Here is a 14,626-nt window from a genome sequence, read left to right as displayed (position 1 = left end):
CCGTTCTCCGGGGTACATGTACACACCCACCTGTGTACCCACTGTGCACAGACCAGTAGCCGGACACATGCCTGGAAAGCCGTGTGCATACATGCGGTTGTACCCAGAGCACATACCCCCACGGATGTGACACATGCTTGTGCATTCACGCCTAAAGTGTGCAGAATGGTACACATGTAACTCATGAGAGCACACACAGGGGTCTCTCCCCTTCTGCAAGACTGGAACCTAAAGGGGCCTGAGCGCCCTGCGGCAGGGTCCAGGAGCCCTTCACCTCAGCCCCTGCACGGCAGGGCACCACAGCTTTCGGGGTGCCCACCTCTGGGGCTGGGGCGGAGGTCGGGGAGAGGTTCAGGGCTCCAGAGCTCAGGATCTTGCCCAAGAGGCCGAGGCCTGGGGCAAAGGGGACCTCAGAGAGCACCTCCCTGGGGAATCTGGCCAGGGCCCAAACGAAGAGATACGGCGCGCATATCGGCACATTTTTGTGAGTTCACGACCGCGCGCAACACGCCGCGTGCAGGACGTTAGGGAGCCGTGTCCCCGCGGGCGAGCTCGCGCTCACGTCCCGGGGGCTAGAGCTCGGCGCGCGGGGCCCGGGAAAAGCCTCGCCCCGCCTCCTCGCCCGGAGACGGCGCCTGCGCACTGGGCTACATTAAGCCTTTTCTCACGCTGTCGGTCCAGCTCGGGGGGCGCTTGTGCGCACGCGCCAAATGCGCCCGCCGGGAAGAAAGTCACGTGGCGGCCGCCGCAGGCGCCGCGGAGGAGACAACAACGTAGTTTCCGTTTCCGCCACCTCTTCCTCTTCCGGTCCTCGAGGACGCCGTACCGGCTGGGTCTCCTGCTCCCGCCCGGGTGTGGGAGGCGACGTTCGTCATGGCGATGTTTGAGCAGATGAGAGCGAACGTGGGCAAGTTGCTCAAGGGTATCGACAGGTCTGAGCCCGGCCGGAGGGAGCGCTTGCGGCCGCGCGGCGTGGTGGGCGGGATTTTGTAGAGACCGCAAGGGGTGGTCGGGTCCTAACTTGGCCCGGGGGAGGCTTTCCCGCTTCTGGAGGAGTGTGAGGAAACGGCCCCACAGGGGCCTACGGGCAGGAGACGGCCCTGCCTACCTCGCAGTCCTCGGCTTTTTCATTGCTTTAAGGTCTCCAACTGCTTCTCCGCACTCTGCTCCTCAGCCTCTCACTGCGTGTGTCATGCCTTTTCATCTCCTTTTTTCTTACCTCTCATGCCATTGCTTCAGCACACGGCACTGAAATCTATTCCATCAGCGCTGGGCAGTGCTGGGGAACCAGAGGTGACCAAGACAGCCCCGGGCCATGCTTTCATGGGGGTTCCCAGTTCAGAGTCCATACTAACCGGGCAATAGGCAGTGATAGTCAGCAATCATCGGGGCTGGGGTTGGGGAAGCCGAGCAGGAGAGGATGGGGATAAACCAGGATAGGGGCCTGAGGAGGGGGGAAGGGGATGAGTGGCAGAGATGTCCAGGAGGCCTGGTGTACAGGTTGTGATTACTGATTGGTGGAGGGATCGGGAGGACATCTGGGAAAGACCCAGGGCTCTGATGGAGGTCAGAGCTCAGCTTAGGTGTGTAATGTGGATAAGTGTTATTAGAGGTTATGGAGCTGATTCAAGACTTTGATACAGGGGCAGCCCCGGTGGCGCAGCGGTTTAGCGCCGCCTGTAGCCCAGGGCGTGATCCTGGAGACCCCAGATCGAGTCCCGCATCGGGCTTCCTGCATGGAGCCCGCTTCTCCCTCTGCCTGTGTCTCTGCCTCTCTCTCTCTCTCTGAATGAATGAATGAATGAATAAATAAATAAATCTTTAAAAAAAAAAGACTTTGATACAGTTGCAGGTTACAGTGGCCTTCTCCTCTCTACCCAGAGTGACTGGCCTCAGCTCCTGTTTCTTCTCTGCTCACCCATCTTGATTCTTCTGTAGGTACAATCCTGAGAATCTGGCCACCCTGGAGCGGTATGTGGAAACACAGGCCAAGGAGAATGCCTACGATCTGGAAGCCAACCTGGCTGTCCTGAAGCTGTGAGTCTCTGCCTTCACCCCCACCTGCGTGACAGCGTAGCCCGCAGCATGCCACTCTCAACATTGGATGAGGCCAGAGTTGGGGGGTAGTCTTCAGGATGTGACTTCTCTTGGTGTGTAAGACAAGGAAGCCAAGACAGTTGGGGCAGAAGGAGAGGTAGTTTTTTAAAAAATTAATTGCAGGTTGCACGAATAGGTTGGTACAAAACACAAAAATATGGCTAAATAAGTATAAGTGCAAACCTATGTGGACATCACACTTATTACAAAATTGAGTGTTGTCAGGTTCCCAGGCTCTTTGCCTTGTGTGCTTTCTGCCAGCCACCTCACCCCTGCCCTGGTAACCACTTTTATGCTCTCATGATCTGGCTTCATGTGAGTTGACCACACAAGCATTCATCCTGATTAACTTGGCTTAGGTTTGCCTGTGTTGGATATGACATAAATAGTATGTGATGTGAGCTTTTCTGCATCTGGCATCTTCTGCTTAGCACCAGGGTTGTGAGATGGATCCATTTTTTCCTGCAGCTGCAATTTGTCATCATTTTAGTATAGTGCTTCACTGTGTTTTAATTACCCTTTCTCCTGCTGATGGGCATTTGCATCCTTTCCTCACAGCAGTTAGGTAATTTTTATACATTGTCTCAGTTTTGGTGTCTGTAAAGGAGAGATAAGAACACTTTGTATTTGTGAGGTTGTTAAGATTGTTACTGGTGTAACTGCTGCTTAATGAGCACTCATCTGTGGTAGCTACTGCGCTGTAAGCTTTGTATGTATTAACTCAGATGTCGAACTGTCTTTGTGAAGTAGATAGGGTTGTTGTTGTCCCTTCTAGGAGGGGACTGATACACAGAGAATTTAAAAGAACTAGTTCAAGGTCACTTGTCAGGGAAGTTTGAACCCAAGCAGTCTGGCTCCAGAACCTCAACCACTGCTTTAGACTATACGTAGGTATTGGTTTGTTTGTGACCACTTAACAGCATCTGCCTTACAGAATGGTTGAGAGGATTAACTGTTCCCATCCACAAGCAGGAAAGTGGGTCAGGGAGGTTAAGGTCACAGAGCCAGAGTGCTGTGTTCGGGGTTGGAGCCCAGGCACGTGCCAATTCCTGAGCTCTGAGCCACACAGCACTGGGTATCTGGTGAGGCCCAGGGACCTGAAGAGGTCTGGGCCTCTTGCTCTGTCTCTTGTTCCCCTTCTCAGGTACCAGTTCAACCCAGCCTTCTTTCAAACTACGGTCACCGCCCAGATCCTGCTAAAGGCCCTCACCAATCTGCCCCACACCGACTTCACACTGTGCAAGTGCATGATCGATCAGGCACATGTATCCTTCCAGCTTATCCGTCTGGCCGGGTGTGTAGGACGGGGTGGGGGCAAGGTAGATGAACTCCCCGGGAAGTGGTCTGTGGGTTCAGCCACAAACTCCTGGATTTGGTGCAGTACTGGGTGGGACATTTTGGTGGCTGCAACAGACCTGGCCCCTGCCCTCACAGGGCTCACAGTCCAGTAGCAGAGATGAGTCCTCTGTCAGTGACAGCCTGCAGTAGTCAGGGGTTGGGGTTTAGGGAAGCCAGGGGAGGCACCTGTTAGGAAAGGCTTCTTGGAGGAGGGAACCTCTGAAAGGAGGGAATGTCAGTTAAGGAAGGGTGATCTGGGCAGAGGGAATAAATATGTAAGGAGGCCTGGAGAAAAAAGAAGAGGTCAGTGCTCTTTCAGAGGCAGTAGAGGAAGTTTGGTGTAGCCTCAGCACAGATTTCAAAATGCAATTTGAAGGGCACTGGGAAGCCATAGAAGGCTTTGAAACCGCGCAGTAAGATGGGTAGATTTATGCTTTGAGAGGATTCCTGTGATGGTTGTAGCTGAGTGAAGGCCACCAGGCAAGAGGCAGTGGGCAGGAAGAGCTGGATCGTTAGCTGAGCTTCATTGTGTGTATCTTCTGTGTCTGGCTTAGTGCTGGCCTTCAGTGAATAAAGGTTGAGTGAAAATAGGGATCCCTGGGTGGCGCAGCGGTTTAGCGCCTGTCTTTAGCCCAGGGCGCGATCCTGGACACCCGGGATCGAATCCCACGTCGGGCTCCCGGTGCATGGAGCCTGCTTCTCCCTCTGCCTGTGTCTCTGCCTCTCTCTCTCTCTCTCTGTGACTATCATAAAAAAAAAAAAAAAAAAAAAAAAATTAAAAAAAAAAAAAAAAAAAAAGGTTGAGTGAAAATAAACTGGCTCCCTCCCGCCACCTCGCCCCACTTTGCTCTGGTCTGCTGTTTGGTAACTTGTCCACCACTTGGCCAGGTGATCCTCCCACTGTCCTGTGATTACCTGACAAGCTTGGCAGAGTCTCCCTCCATGCCAGGCCCTGTCTTCTAGCACTCGCAGTCCCAACGCCATCACACTTAACCTGCCCATTGATATCTGAGTTGAGAAATGATGGCTTCCTCTTTGAACCTGCTCTGCCAAAGTGGGTCCGTAGGAGTACCTACCTTCTGAGAGATTGTCTACCTTCCCCAGGGGTCTTTTCTGGTGGCTTTTCAAAAACAAAACAAAACAAAACAAAAAGCATGCAGTACACTGTTAGAAGTGTGGAGAAGTATACAGTGGAAAAATGACAAGGCTTCATCCCTCCCCTGTCTCATAGCCACCCTATTCCCCTTCCAGGAGGCAACAGATGCTTGCAGTTCTTGGGTACGTTTCCACAGATAACCCTAGAGTCACACAAGTAGTGTGTGTTCACATACACATGTGTGTCCATCCCCACCCAGATGGTGGGCTCTTATGCATGTTGGTCTGCATCTTGCTTTTTCGTATCCCAGCGTGTCTTGTCGAGTCTCCACGTTGGTTCTCTGAGAGTTGCCTTGATCCCAGTGTGTGGATGGGCCAGTCGTTGGTTTAATGTCTCCATCGCTGGATTGTCTATTGCCTTTAGCAGCCGTGTTGCGATGAACTGAAGGTGGGCGGCAGGAGGTGGCGTGGGGCCCAGCGGCAGCCTCCTAAGGTTCAGGGCTGTTTTCCCTTAACACTTTCCCCTTAGCAAGAAGAACGGCCAATCCGGCAGATTTTATACCTCGGAGACCTGCTGGAGACCTGCCACTTCCAGGCCTTCTGGGTAATTTGGCTCCAGGGGCAGGGTGGGTGGCTGGGCTGAGTGGGGCAGGCTGCTGAGCTGCACAAGAACGCACATTTGTCATCTGCCTGCATAACTGAGCAGTCCCATGCTCAGTCTTTACAAGTATGACCACATGGACTTGTCATCCTCGTACTGAGCCAGGATTCCCATGTTGTCCTTTGTGCCCCTGTTCCAAGGGCACACATGCATGAACCCTGTCTGTCCTTCCTGTTGAAGTCCTCCATCCTCTGGATGCTCCCTCCCTTTCTTGCTCAAACTGGAGTCCCACCCTCCACTTCTGTAATTTTTCCCAGTGGGATGCCAAGGGTCCTTCTCTCCTGTCGTTCCCAGACCCATCTCTCTCCCACTGAAACCCTGCAGTCCTGAAGCTTGATATTGGCACTTCCTGCCCCACCTTGTTGGTTTGAGCCCCCTGACGACCGCTCTTCCTTTCATGAATAACAGTTCCAACTCACTGCCACTTGCCACTCCTCTTGTCATTTTTAGATGCTTGCAAAGCCACACCAGTGATCCTTCCACCTCCCCGACCTTAGCGTCTGTCCTCCTTGTGACCTTGGCCCTCTCCCGGTCATGCCCTAGAGCAACTTTCAGTGCATTGGATCCCTGAGGAGTTAAACAAATTGATAGTTGATAGTTGATTCCGAGCCTCAGAGTCTGATATAATTGGTCTGAATGTGGTCTAGGTGTTGGGATATTAAGCAGTTACCCCCAGTGTTTCTGATGCCCAGGGAACATGGGGAGCCACTACCCAGTTCCTGTCTTCAGCAGTGATTGCTCCCTTCTCTGCCCACGAATGTCAAACATAATCCACCCTCTGACCACTTCCTCCTAACTTTCCGGCTCACCCCTGTGAGGTCTCCAGCCTGGTGTTCTTGGGCCTGACCAGCGGCCCTGGTCCTCTGTTGGGCTTCCTCCTCCAGCATAAATCTGTACCTGAGACCATGAGAGAGAGAGAGGCTGGAGGAAGGCCTGTCAGATCCACTGTGCTCCTCATCTCCTGGCCTAGTGTCTAGCTCGCTCCCATCTCTTCACACTCTTCATCCCCTCTCCTCCCTCCCTTCTCAATCTCAATTTGAGCTCCTCTGCCTTGTTTTGTGGGAAAAGAGAAGCAGCCAAAGCAGAACTCCCACGCATTACTGCTCTTGGCCTGGACATTGACTGGTAGCTGACTGAACACTTTTCTGTTTGGGAGGGTGAATTGGCACTCCTCATCTCAGGCCACCCCTCAACTGGTGCACAGTTCCCCTTGCCTCTCGCCCACTCAGCAGCATAACACCAGCACCTCTCCCTACTCTCACAGGGCAGCAAATTTGGCCTTCCCTGATTGTTTCTGTCATCAGACCACTCCTGCTGTATAGTTAGTTCTACCCTACAAAAAGAGAACTCTCCCTGAACCTCCACGTTCACCTTTGTCTCTTGCTCTCTTTCTCTGTTCCCCGTTGAGCAGAAAGTATCCCATCCCAGGAAACCCCTCAGGGGTTGGGTGGAGGGGGACTGTTGGTTATTCGTGCTCGCAGGAGGGGTTGCCTGTGCTGTCTCTCTTCTCCTTGCTCACTTGAACCCACTGCACTCACTTCATTCAGGCTTTTGTGGTCAGCCTTCTTTCCCCCAGTCTCCAGCATAAACATGAGCACGCATGCACCATGATACCCATACTGTCTGCCCTGTTGGCCTCCTCTGATGGGGGTGCCACACTGTTCTCTCAAATCCTTTTATCATCTGGCCCTCATGACAATTACTCTCCTATATATCCTTCTGTCTCACTGGCTGCTCCCCTTCATTGTCCTTGTAGGTTCTTCATTTCCTGCAGTATTGTTGGAGGGAGCTCTTGCTGGGAGGGTGACCTTAAAGTGGGCGTGTGCATGGTGTGTCTGATGAGGAGCAGCGAGGAGTCCCCCATGGCTGGAGCAAAGGGCTGAGGAGAGTGAGGTGACGGGCAGATCCTGTGAGGCCTTGTAGGCCAAGGTGGGACACTTGGCCTTTTCTCTGAGTGAGATAGGAGCAGGAGGAGGTAGGTGAGTGCAGTTAGCTAATCTGTCTCTGTTCCCTCTTTGGGTGTGTGGTTTCTGCCTGCCTGATTTCAAACACCAGCTCTGAGGTTTGGGGCAAGTCACTTTGCTGCTCTGAGCCTTACTTTTTTCGTCTCTAAAAGTGGACAAAAATAGTACCTTACATCATAGGGTTGCATAGAGAAAAAAAGCTGGCACGTGGGGTGAATGCCCACGTGTCAGCTTCTACTGCTAATTTTGTTAACTGTAATAATCTTGATGTTACTAACATTATCATTGCCCTCCAGCAAGCCCTGGATGAAAACATGGACCTCCTGGAAGGTATAACTGGCTTCGAAGACTCTGTCCGAAAATGTAAGTCCCTCTCGGAGCCTGGGCTCCCCAGGGGGAAGGGGTAGGGAGTGGCAGCAAGGTCCCAGGGATGACCACCATCTTCGTTCCTTATCTCTGCAGTTATCTGCCACGTTGTGGGCATCACTTATCAGCACATTGATCGCTGGCTGCTGGCTGAGATGCTCGGGGATCTAACAGGTAAGGCCTCTCTGGGTCTCTGGTGCCAATCGAGGAGGCTGGTCAGGGGCCGTGGGCCTCGGTCAGCTCCTCAGATGGACTCATCCCTGCCTCAACAAGTCATTGAAGATCCAGCCCAGCTTGTTATTGAGGGAGTAAGAAACTAGTATAAAACATACCCTTAAAAAAAAAAAGTACCCTTCCTTGGGGGGAGATGCCATGGCATTCATTTATTTTATTCTACATAAGTTATTTGAATGCCTTCTGTGTACCAGACTGTTCTAGGCCTTAGGGATACAGCGGTGAATGGAACAATGGCTCAGATTTGTTCTCACAGAAGTAGCAAAACATAACAAAATGAGATGTATAAGTCTAGTGTCAAGTCATGCAAGACAGCTCAAGGGGCTGAGGTGAATAGATGTTTTGGAGGAGTCAGGCAGACAGCCTGAGAGCTGAGCAAACCAGAGAATGCTGAGGCAGGGGAGTGTCTATCTTGTTTAAAGAGCCTCCAGGGTACCTGGTGGGAGCATAATGAGGGAGGGGCAGAGCTGAGGGTGGAGTAGTGGTGGTAGGAGGGAGATCTTCAGATACCATGGGGCCTCCTGAGGACTTAGTCCTTTGTCCTGAGTGAGCTGGAGCTGCAGGGAGGTTCTGAGCAGGGAGGGACATGATCAGATTTGTGTTTTTAAAAGATTCTTCCAGGGGCACCTAGGTGGCCCAGCGGAGTTAATCGTCCAACTCTTGATCTCAACTTAGGTTTTGATCTCAGAGTTGTGAGTTCAGGCCCTGTGTTGAGCTCCATGCTGGGCATGGAGCCTACTTTAAATATAATAAGTGGGGATCCTTGGGTGGCTCAGCGGTTTAGCGCCTGCCTTTGGCCCAGGGCGAGATTCTGGAGCCCCGGGATCGAGGGATCGAGTCCCATGTCGGGCTCCCAGCATGGAGCCTGCTTCTCTCTCCTCCTGTGTCTCTGCCTCTCTCTATGTCTATCATAAATAAATGAATAAATAAATCTTTAATAATAATAAATATAATAAGTAAAAAAATAAAAGATCCTTCCAGAAAGAAAGAAGAAAAGAAAGAGAAACATGTTTGTGTATTTATTCATTTTTGGAAAAGATACACAGGAAGAATAATAAAACTAAGGAGAATGGTTACTCCCTGGGAGGTTGGGGATGAGCACAGGGAGAGAGAGCTGTGGGTAGGGGGTGAGATTTGTCTAAGTACCTTATTTGGATAGGTTTGCTTTTGATCCAGTAGTTTGTGTCACCAGGCACAATTTTTTAGCAGAAGCTAACTTTTATTGGACACTTTGTATCAGGCTGTGTTAAGTGCTTTACATCAGGTAGATGTTTTATATCCTGAAAAGTGAAATTAAGTTGAAAAGGAGTGAAACAACCCTTAGACTTGAATCAGAAGAGAGGGAGATGAATTTATCAAATTGCTCAGGGTCACACAAAAGAGTGACTTCAAGTAGTAGGATATTTTTTGGCTGTACCTTCTTACTGGCATGTTTTTTAAGAGCAAAACGGCCTGCAAATAAATTCTCAACTGATGCTTTGGGCTTATGTTAGTGATGGCATAATTTTAAAACCATCTCAACGTTGTGTGGCAAAGCAGAGAAGGGAGCTGCTGGAAACAAGACTTGTGCTGGGAGAGCAAAGGGACAGAAAATTCAAAGACGTGGCGACAAAAGCCCTGCTACATAACTGGGAAAGCTGGGAACCCTGGGTGGCGCAGCGGTTTGGCGCCTGCCTTTGGCCCAGGGCGCGATCCTGGAGACCCGGGATCGAATCCCACGTCAGGCTCCTGGTGCATGGAGCCTGCTTCTCCCTCTGCCTGTGTCTCTGCCTCTCTCTCTCTCTCTCTCTCTGTGTGACTATCATAAATAAATAAAAATTAAAAAAAAAAAAAAAAAACTGGGAAAGCTGGCAGGCTCCCTCTGGCTGCTGTTTGGAGAATGAATTGCAGAAATGCAAGCCTGGCAGCTGGAGCTCCTGGTGGCCCCTGAAGCAGTTGGGTGGGGAAGGCACCCTGGTCTTCGGCTGCCTGGTGCTGGGGGATTGGGGTGACTGAGCCCCTGCACGGCCTGTGTCACCCACAGACAGCCAGCTAAAAGTGTGGATGAGCAAGTACGGCTGGAGCGCAGATGAGTCAGGCCAGATCTTCATCTGTAGCCAAGAGGAGAGCATCAAGCCCAAGAACATCGTGGAGAAGATCGACTTTGACAGTGAGTGGTGGCCCCAAGCTTCTGGCTGTGGGACTAAGGAGGTGCCTGTTGACAGGAACTTTCGTAGATACAGTCTGGTTCAGGGCCAGGAAATTTGCATCTGCCAGAGTCCATTGACTTCTCTCACAGGGCTGCCTGCAGAGGCTGAATGACAGTGGAATGATGGGTGTCCTTCCCCAGGACCCCACAGGGCTTGGACAGGCCTTGCAGGGTGTCTCCATACCCTTACTGGTCCCAGGAGCTCTGTCGTAAAGTGAGTGAGAACCCAGAGCCGGGGGGTAGGCTGCTCCCATACAACTGGGGTCTTAGAATGTCTTGGTACAGCGTGGCTTCCTGGTCCAAACCAGCTAATTTGGTACTGATCTGGGGATCAGGACTCAGTGGGCAATCATCTCTGTGCATGGGGCCTGTGGACCTTTGTTGAGGTTCTGGGTGAGAAGTCACTGTGGCAAAAGGCTCTACAGAAGATGGAAATCCAGTGTTTAGAGTGTCTTGCAAATGACACGTAGTAAATGTTACTGTGATGGTGGTGAGAAGAGCAAAGAATTGTGCCAGGCATTGTTCTGAGCATGTCACTTAATCCTGGGACTATGTGGGGTAGATGCTTCTTGCAGATGGAGGAGCTGGTGTTAATGAACTTACCTGAGGCCACCCACCTGGGAGGAGGCAGAGCTGTGATTCGGACGCAGGGCTCCTTGCTCCAGAGTCGAAATTCTTACTTTTTATTTAAAAGAATTTTTTTTTTAAGATTTCATTTATTCATGTGAGACATAGGCAGAGGGAGCATCAGGCTCCTTCTGGGGAGCCCGATGTGGGACTCAATCCCAGGACCCTGGGATCACGACCTGAGTCGAAGGTGGATTCTCAACCACAGAGCCACCCAGGTGCCCCCAGAGTCGAGCTTTTTTTAAACTACTGCCCCAAGTGGGGCACCTGGCTGCTCAGGAGAGCGTGACTCTTATTCTCAGGGTCGGGAGTTCAGGCCCCGTGTTGGGCACAGAGATTACTTTAAAAAGAAACCAGGGACGCTTGGGTGGCTCAGTGGTTGAGCATCTGCCTTCAGCTCAGGGTGTGATCCCGGGATCCGAGATTAGTACTGCATTTAGCTCCCTGCAGGGAGCCAGCTTTTCCCTCTATGTTATATCTCTGCCTCTCTTTCTGTGTGTCTCTCATGAATAAATAAAATCTTAAAAAAAAAAAGAAAGAAAGAAAGAAAAAGAAACCAAACTGCCTTTGTGAAGGTGACCAGGGTCCAGAAGGGGGTTTGTGATATGCCACCCTTGAAGAATTCTGAGTGCCATGGTTGGTGGTTGGAGGCTGGTCTCCCAGTCTTCCCACGTTGACCTGCTCCCCTCTTCTCTTCTCAACAGGTGTGTCCAGCATTATGGCCTCCTCCCAGTAACCTGGCAGGTGTTTAATAAAGATTTGTTGATTTATTTTTTTGTCTCCCATTCCTTAGCTTTTTGCCTCTGCCCTTCGCCCACTAGAGGGAGCCCGGGAGCAGGCCTCAGCCCACTCTGTGCGGGAGCCACCTCCATTCTGCATTACACACACACACACACACACACACACACACACACACACAGTAGGGCTTGGCTTTTGGCTCCTTTCTTCCCTCCTACTTCCTGCCCCTTTCCTGCCCCTTTCCAGCAACCGACCTTCCACCCCCACCTTCCTGACCCACCGGGTCACCAGTAGGGAGCTGGCTGTGTGAATCAGCAAGGAGGAGGATGTGACTAGGATGTAGGAGTCCAGCCCTGCCCCTGGGTGCGGCCCTATCTCTTCTGTCCTCTGGAACACCTAGGTGGACAGGAGTGGGTTCCTGGTAAGGGGAGGCACAACCTTTGCCCCTTGGCCTCAGATGGGGGTGCTAGTGGCCCCACAGTGGGCGGAGGAGTGAATGGGAGGGGTGGTGGGATTCAGCCTGCCTCTTACCCTGGCTACTGCTCAGCCCACCAAGCTGTGTGTCCTTGGCTTGGTGACTGCCTCCGTCTCAGTTTCTTCACCTGTGAAAGGGGGATGACACACCCTTGTCAGTTGTGGGGGATTCCATGACCTCCTTCCAGCTAGGCCCCTCATTAGAGCCTAGCTCAAGTTACAAACTAGTCCTCACCATTCTGCTTGGGGAGACTTTACCGAAAAATCAGGACTTTCAGCCAGGCCATTCCCCTGTCCCTTCCCCATCCCCAAGTCGCAGCCTACAGTGGCCAGGAGGCCTAGCTGATGTTCCTTAATCTGCAGCTGGGTTGCTTCTCTGTCTTACATGGTAGGTATTCCAGAGTCTGGCAGGGTGACTTTGGTCAAGTGTCTTCACCTCTGATCCTGCTGTCTGCAGGAAGAAGGGGTAGAGACCACAGTGACTGCCTTTGGGGAAAAATAGAAGAAAAGACAAACCATCAGAGATGTCCAGCCCTCAATGTAAAATGAGGGAGTGTTACATTTCTGTAAGCCTTTACACATGAACTTTGCCTACGAAGAGGGCAGTGACAGTGTCTGAGCTGTACCCCCTTGGCCCTCCCTCATGTGTTTGCATTCACACCCATCATTCTTTTGAGGACACTGACAGGCAGGGCAGGGCAGTATACCCTTTGCCCTGAGTTCTAGACCTGAGCAGGAGCCAGGAAGCAAGATGTACCCAAGCCCTGGGGGCAAAAGGTGTCTCTAGCTCACAACTTGGGAGCCAGCTCTAAAGGAGGGGAGAGGGGCATAGGACAATACTGGGACGCTGTTTGTGTAAATTAAGGAAAAGGCACCCGCCACCCCATGTGAGTACAACTCCCACTCACCTACACAGCAGGTGCCTTTGTGTAGAATACAACCTGCACAACTAATCGTGGCTGCTCAGCGCCACATCTTTTCCCACTTAGCCTGCTTTTGCTCTAGGTGGATCCTTTGAGCAGCTAAGAGACTTGGCTCTGGTGTAAGACAGTTCAAACCTCAGCCTACCAACCTGTTGGCAAATTGGTTAACCTTGTGCCTCAATTTTACAGCCAGGGAGAGTACCCACTTCAGTAGTTGCTGTGAGTTCATGCATCCAAAGAGTTGAGAACAGTTTGCCGTTTAGTAAGAGAATACGCTTGGTGCTTGTCTTGTTCACGTGGACTTGGGTGTATTTAGTTGCTTCCATAGTCTCTTCTTAGCACCCCAGTGTCTGTTCATGTCCCACCCTAAGAGGACACAGCCCTTTTTTGTTCACTAACTAGAATTAACAGTGGAATACAACAGGGGCACCTGGCTGGCTCAGCCAGTAGAACATGCGACTCTTCATCTTGGGGTCATGAATTCAAGCCCCACATTGGGCATAGAATTTACTTAATAACATGTCAGAAATGAAGGGAGCTTTTAATTTAAACCTCCCTGACAAGCCATCCACTTATCTCAGCCCTTTGTCTGGGAGGTATTTCAGTGTCCACTGGGAGCAGTCAGGGTGGAGTCAATGACCCATAGCCCTAGTGGCGCTCTCTGCCAACTAGGCCCAGCACAGAAGTCCTGGGTTTGTTCTCCAGGTCACAGCTAACATTCCTGGATCTTTGGCCAGGTCCTGGCATCCCCTGGGAAATTGAGCTCTGCCCAGGCCTTGTCCCCTTCCTTTGCATGCCAGTGGATCTCTTCCAGTGCCTTTGAGAGAGGTGGGGAGAAATCCATGAGTTCCTATACCTGGAGGAGCCATGTCTTCTCATCTCCATCCCCAGTAGTTGACTCTGACACAATCTCCTTTGTTCATAACTGTGGGCCAATTCCTGCTCTACTCTAACTCAAACCCTTAACCTTCCTACCTTTCCTGACCAGTCAATTTCACCTTCCCGTCGCCCAGGTCCAAACCTTGGGAGCCATCTTGAGTCTGGATTCTTCATTCTCCTGGCCACCCCCTCCCCCCATCCAATCCATGACAGTAAGTCCGGTCAGCTCCACTTTTCCAAATCCTTCCACTGCCCATCCTCCATGGCTGTCTCCTCTTCCAGGATCTTGGTCCTGACCACATACATCGGGACCACTGTGGCCACTCCCTGGCTGGTCTCCTTGCCCTCCCTCTACCTACAGTCTGTTCCCCTCCTGTGGCCACTGGATCCTAGGAACAGTTGCATTGGATCCCAGCCCTGCCCTGCTTAGGGTCCTCCCTGAATTTCCCATTGCATTTTCTTTTCTTTTTTTAAAAATATTTATCTATCCATGAGACACACACACACAGGCAGAGACACAGGCAGAGGGAGAAGTAGGCTCCATGCAGGGAGCCTGACGCGGGGCTCATTCGGGGTCTCCAGGATCAGGCCCTGGGCCAAAGGCAGGCGCTAAACCGCTGAGCCACCCGGGCTGCCCCCCCCCCCTTTTTTCCCCATTGCATTTTCAATAAAATTCAAACTCATCATGGCCTTAAGTCTATCTATTCATTCACCTAAGATATATTAAGCTTCAATCTTGTGCCAGACACTGCTTCAGAGACCAGGGAAACAGCAGTGACCAAAGATCCCCATTTTCACGGGCTGACACTCTTGGAGGAGGAGACAGATAAACATGGTAAATAAGCCAATCAGGTAGCCAGTATGCTGGAAAAAATAAAGCCAAGGACGGAAGGTGTAGGATGCTATTTTAACTAAGGTGGTCTGGGAAGGTCTCACTGAAGGGGTGATATTTCTGCAGACCTGTGGGTGAGGAGGCTGTTGAAGCCCTGGGCTTCCAGTATGTGGGGAAAGCATTCCAGGCAGTGGTAACAAGGCATCACAC

The 14,626-nt window shown here is 51.5% G+C and overlaps 1 protein-coding gene across 1 annotated transcript; it reads left to right on the top strand.

Moving 5' to 3' along the window:
- The first annotated feature begins 774 nt into the window (after positions 1-774).
- EIF3K (eukaryotic translation initiation factor 3 subunit K) lies at positions 775-11,341 on the top strand. Its single transcript, XM_038528975.1, has 8 exons — positions 775-932; positions 1,939-2,037; positions 3,242-3,362; positions 5,060-5,134; positions 7,452-7,518; positions 7,618-7,695; positions 9,779-9,904; positions 11,275-11,341. Exons 1-8 carry the CDS (start codon positions 874-876, stop codon positions 11,304-11,306), a joined length of 657 nt encoding a protein of 218 aa, XP_038384903.1. The 5' UTR covers positions 775-873; the 3' UTR covers positions 11,307-11,341.
- Positions 11,342-14,626: the final 3,285 nt, after the last annotated feature.

The sequence above is a fragment of the Canis lupus genome, chromosome 1, assembly GCF_011100685.1.
Source record: "Canis lupus familiaris isolate Mischka breed German Shepherd chromosome 1, alternate assembly UU_Cfam_GSD_1.0, whole genome shotgun sequence".
NCBI classification, from domain to species: domain Eukaryota; kingdom Metazoa; phylum Chordata; class Mammalia; order Carnivora; family Canidae; genus Canis; species Canis lupus.
This window is presented reverse-complemented; position numbering and strand designations above follow the sequence as displayed.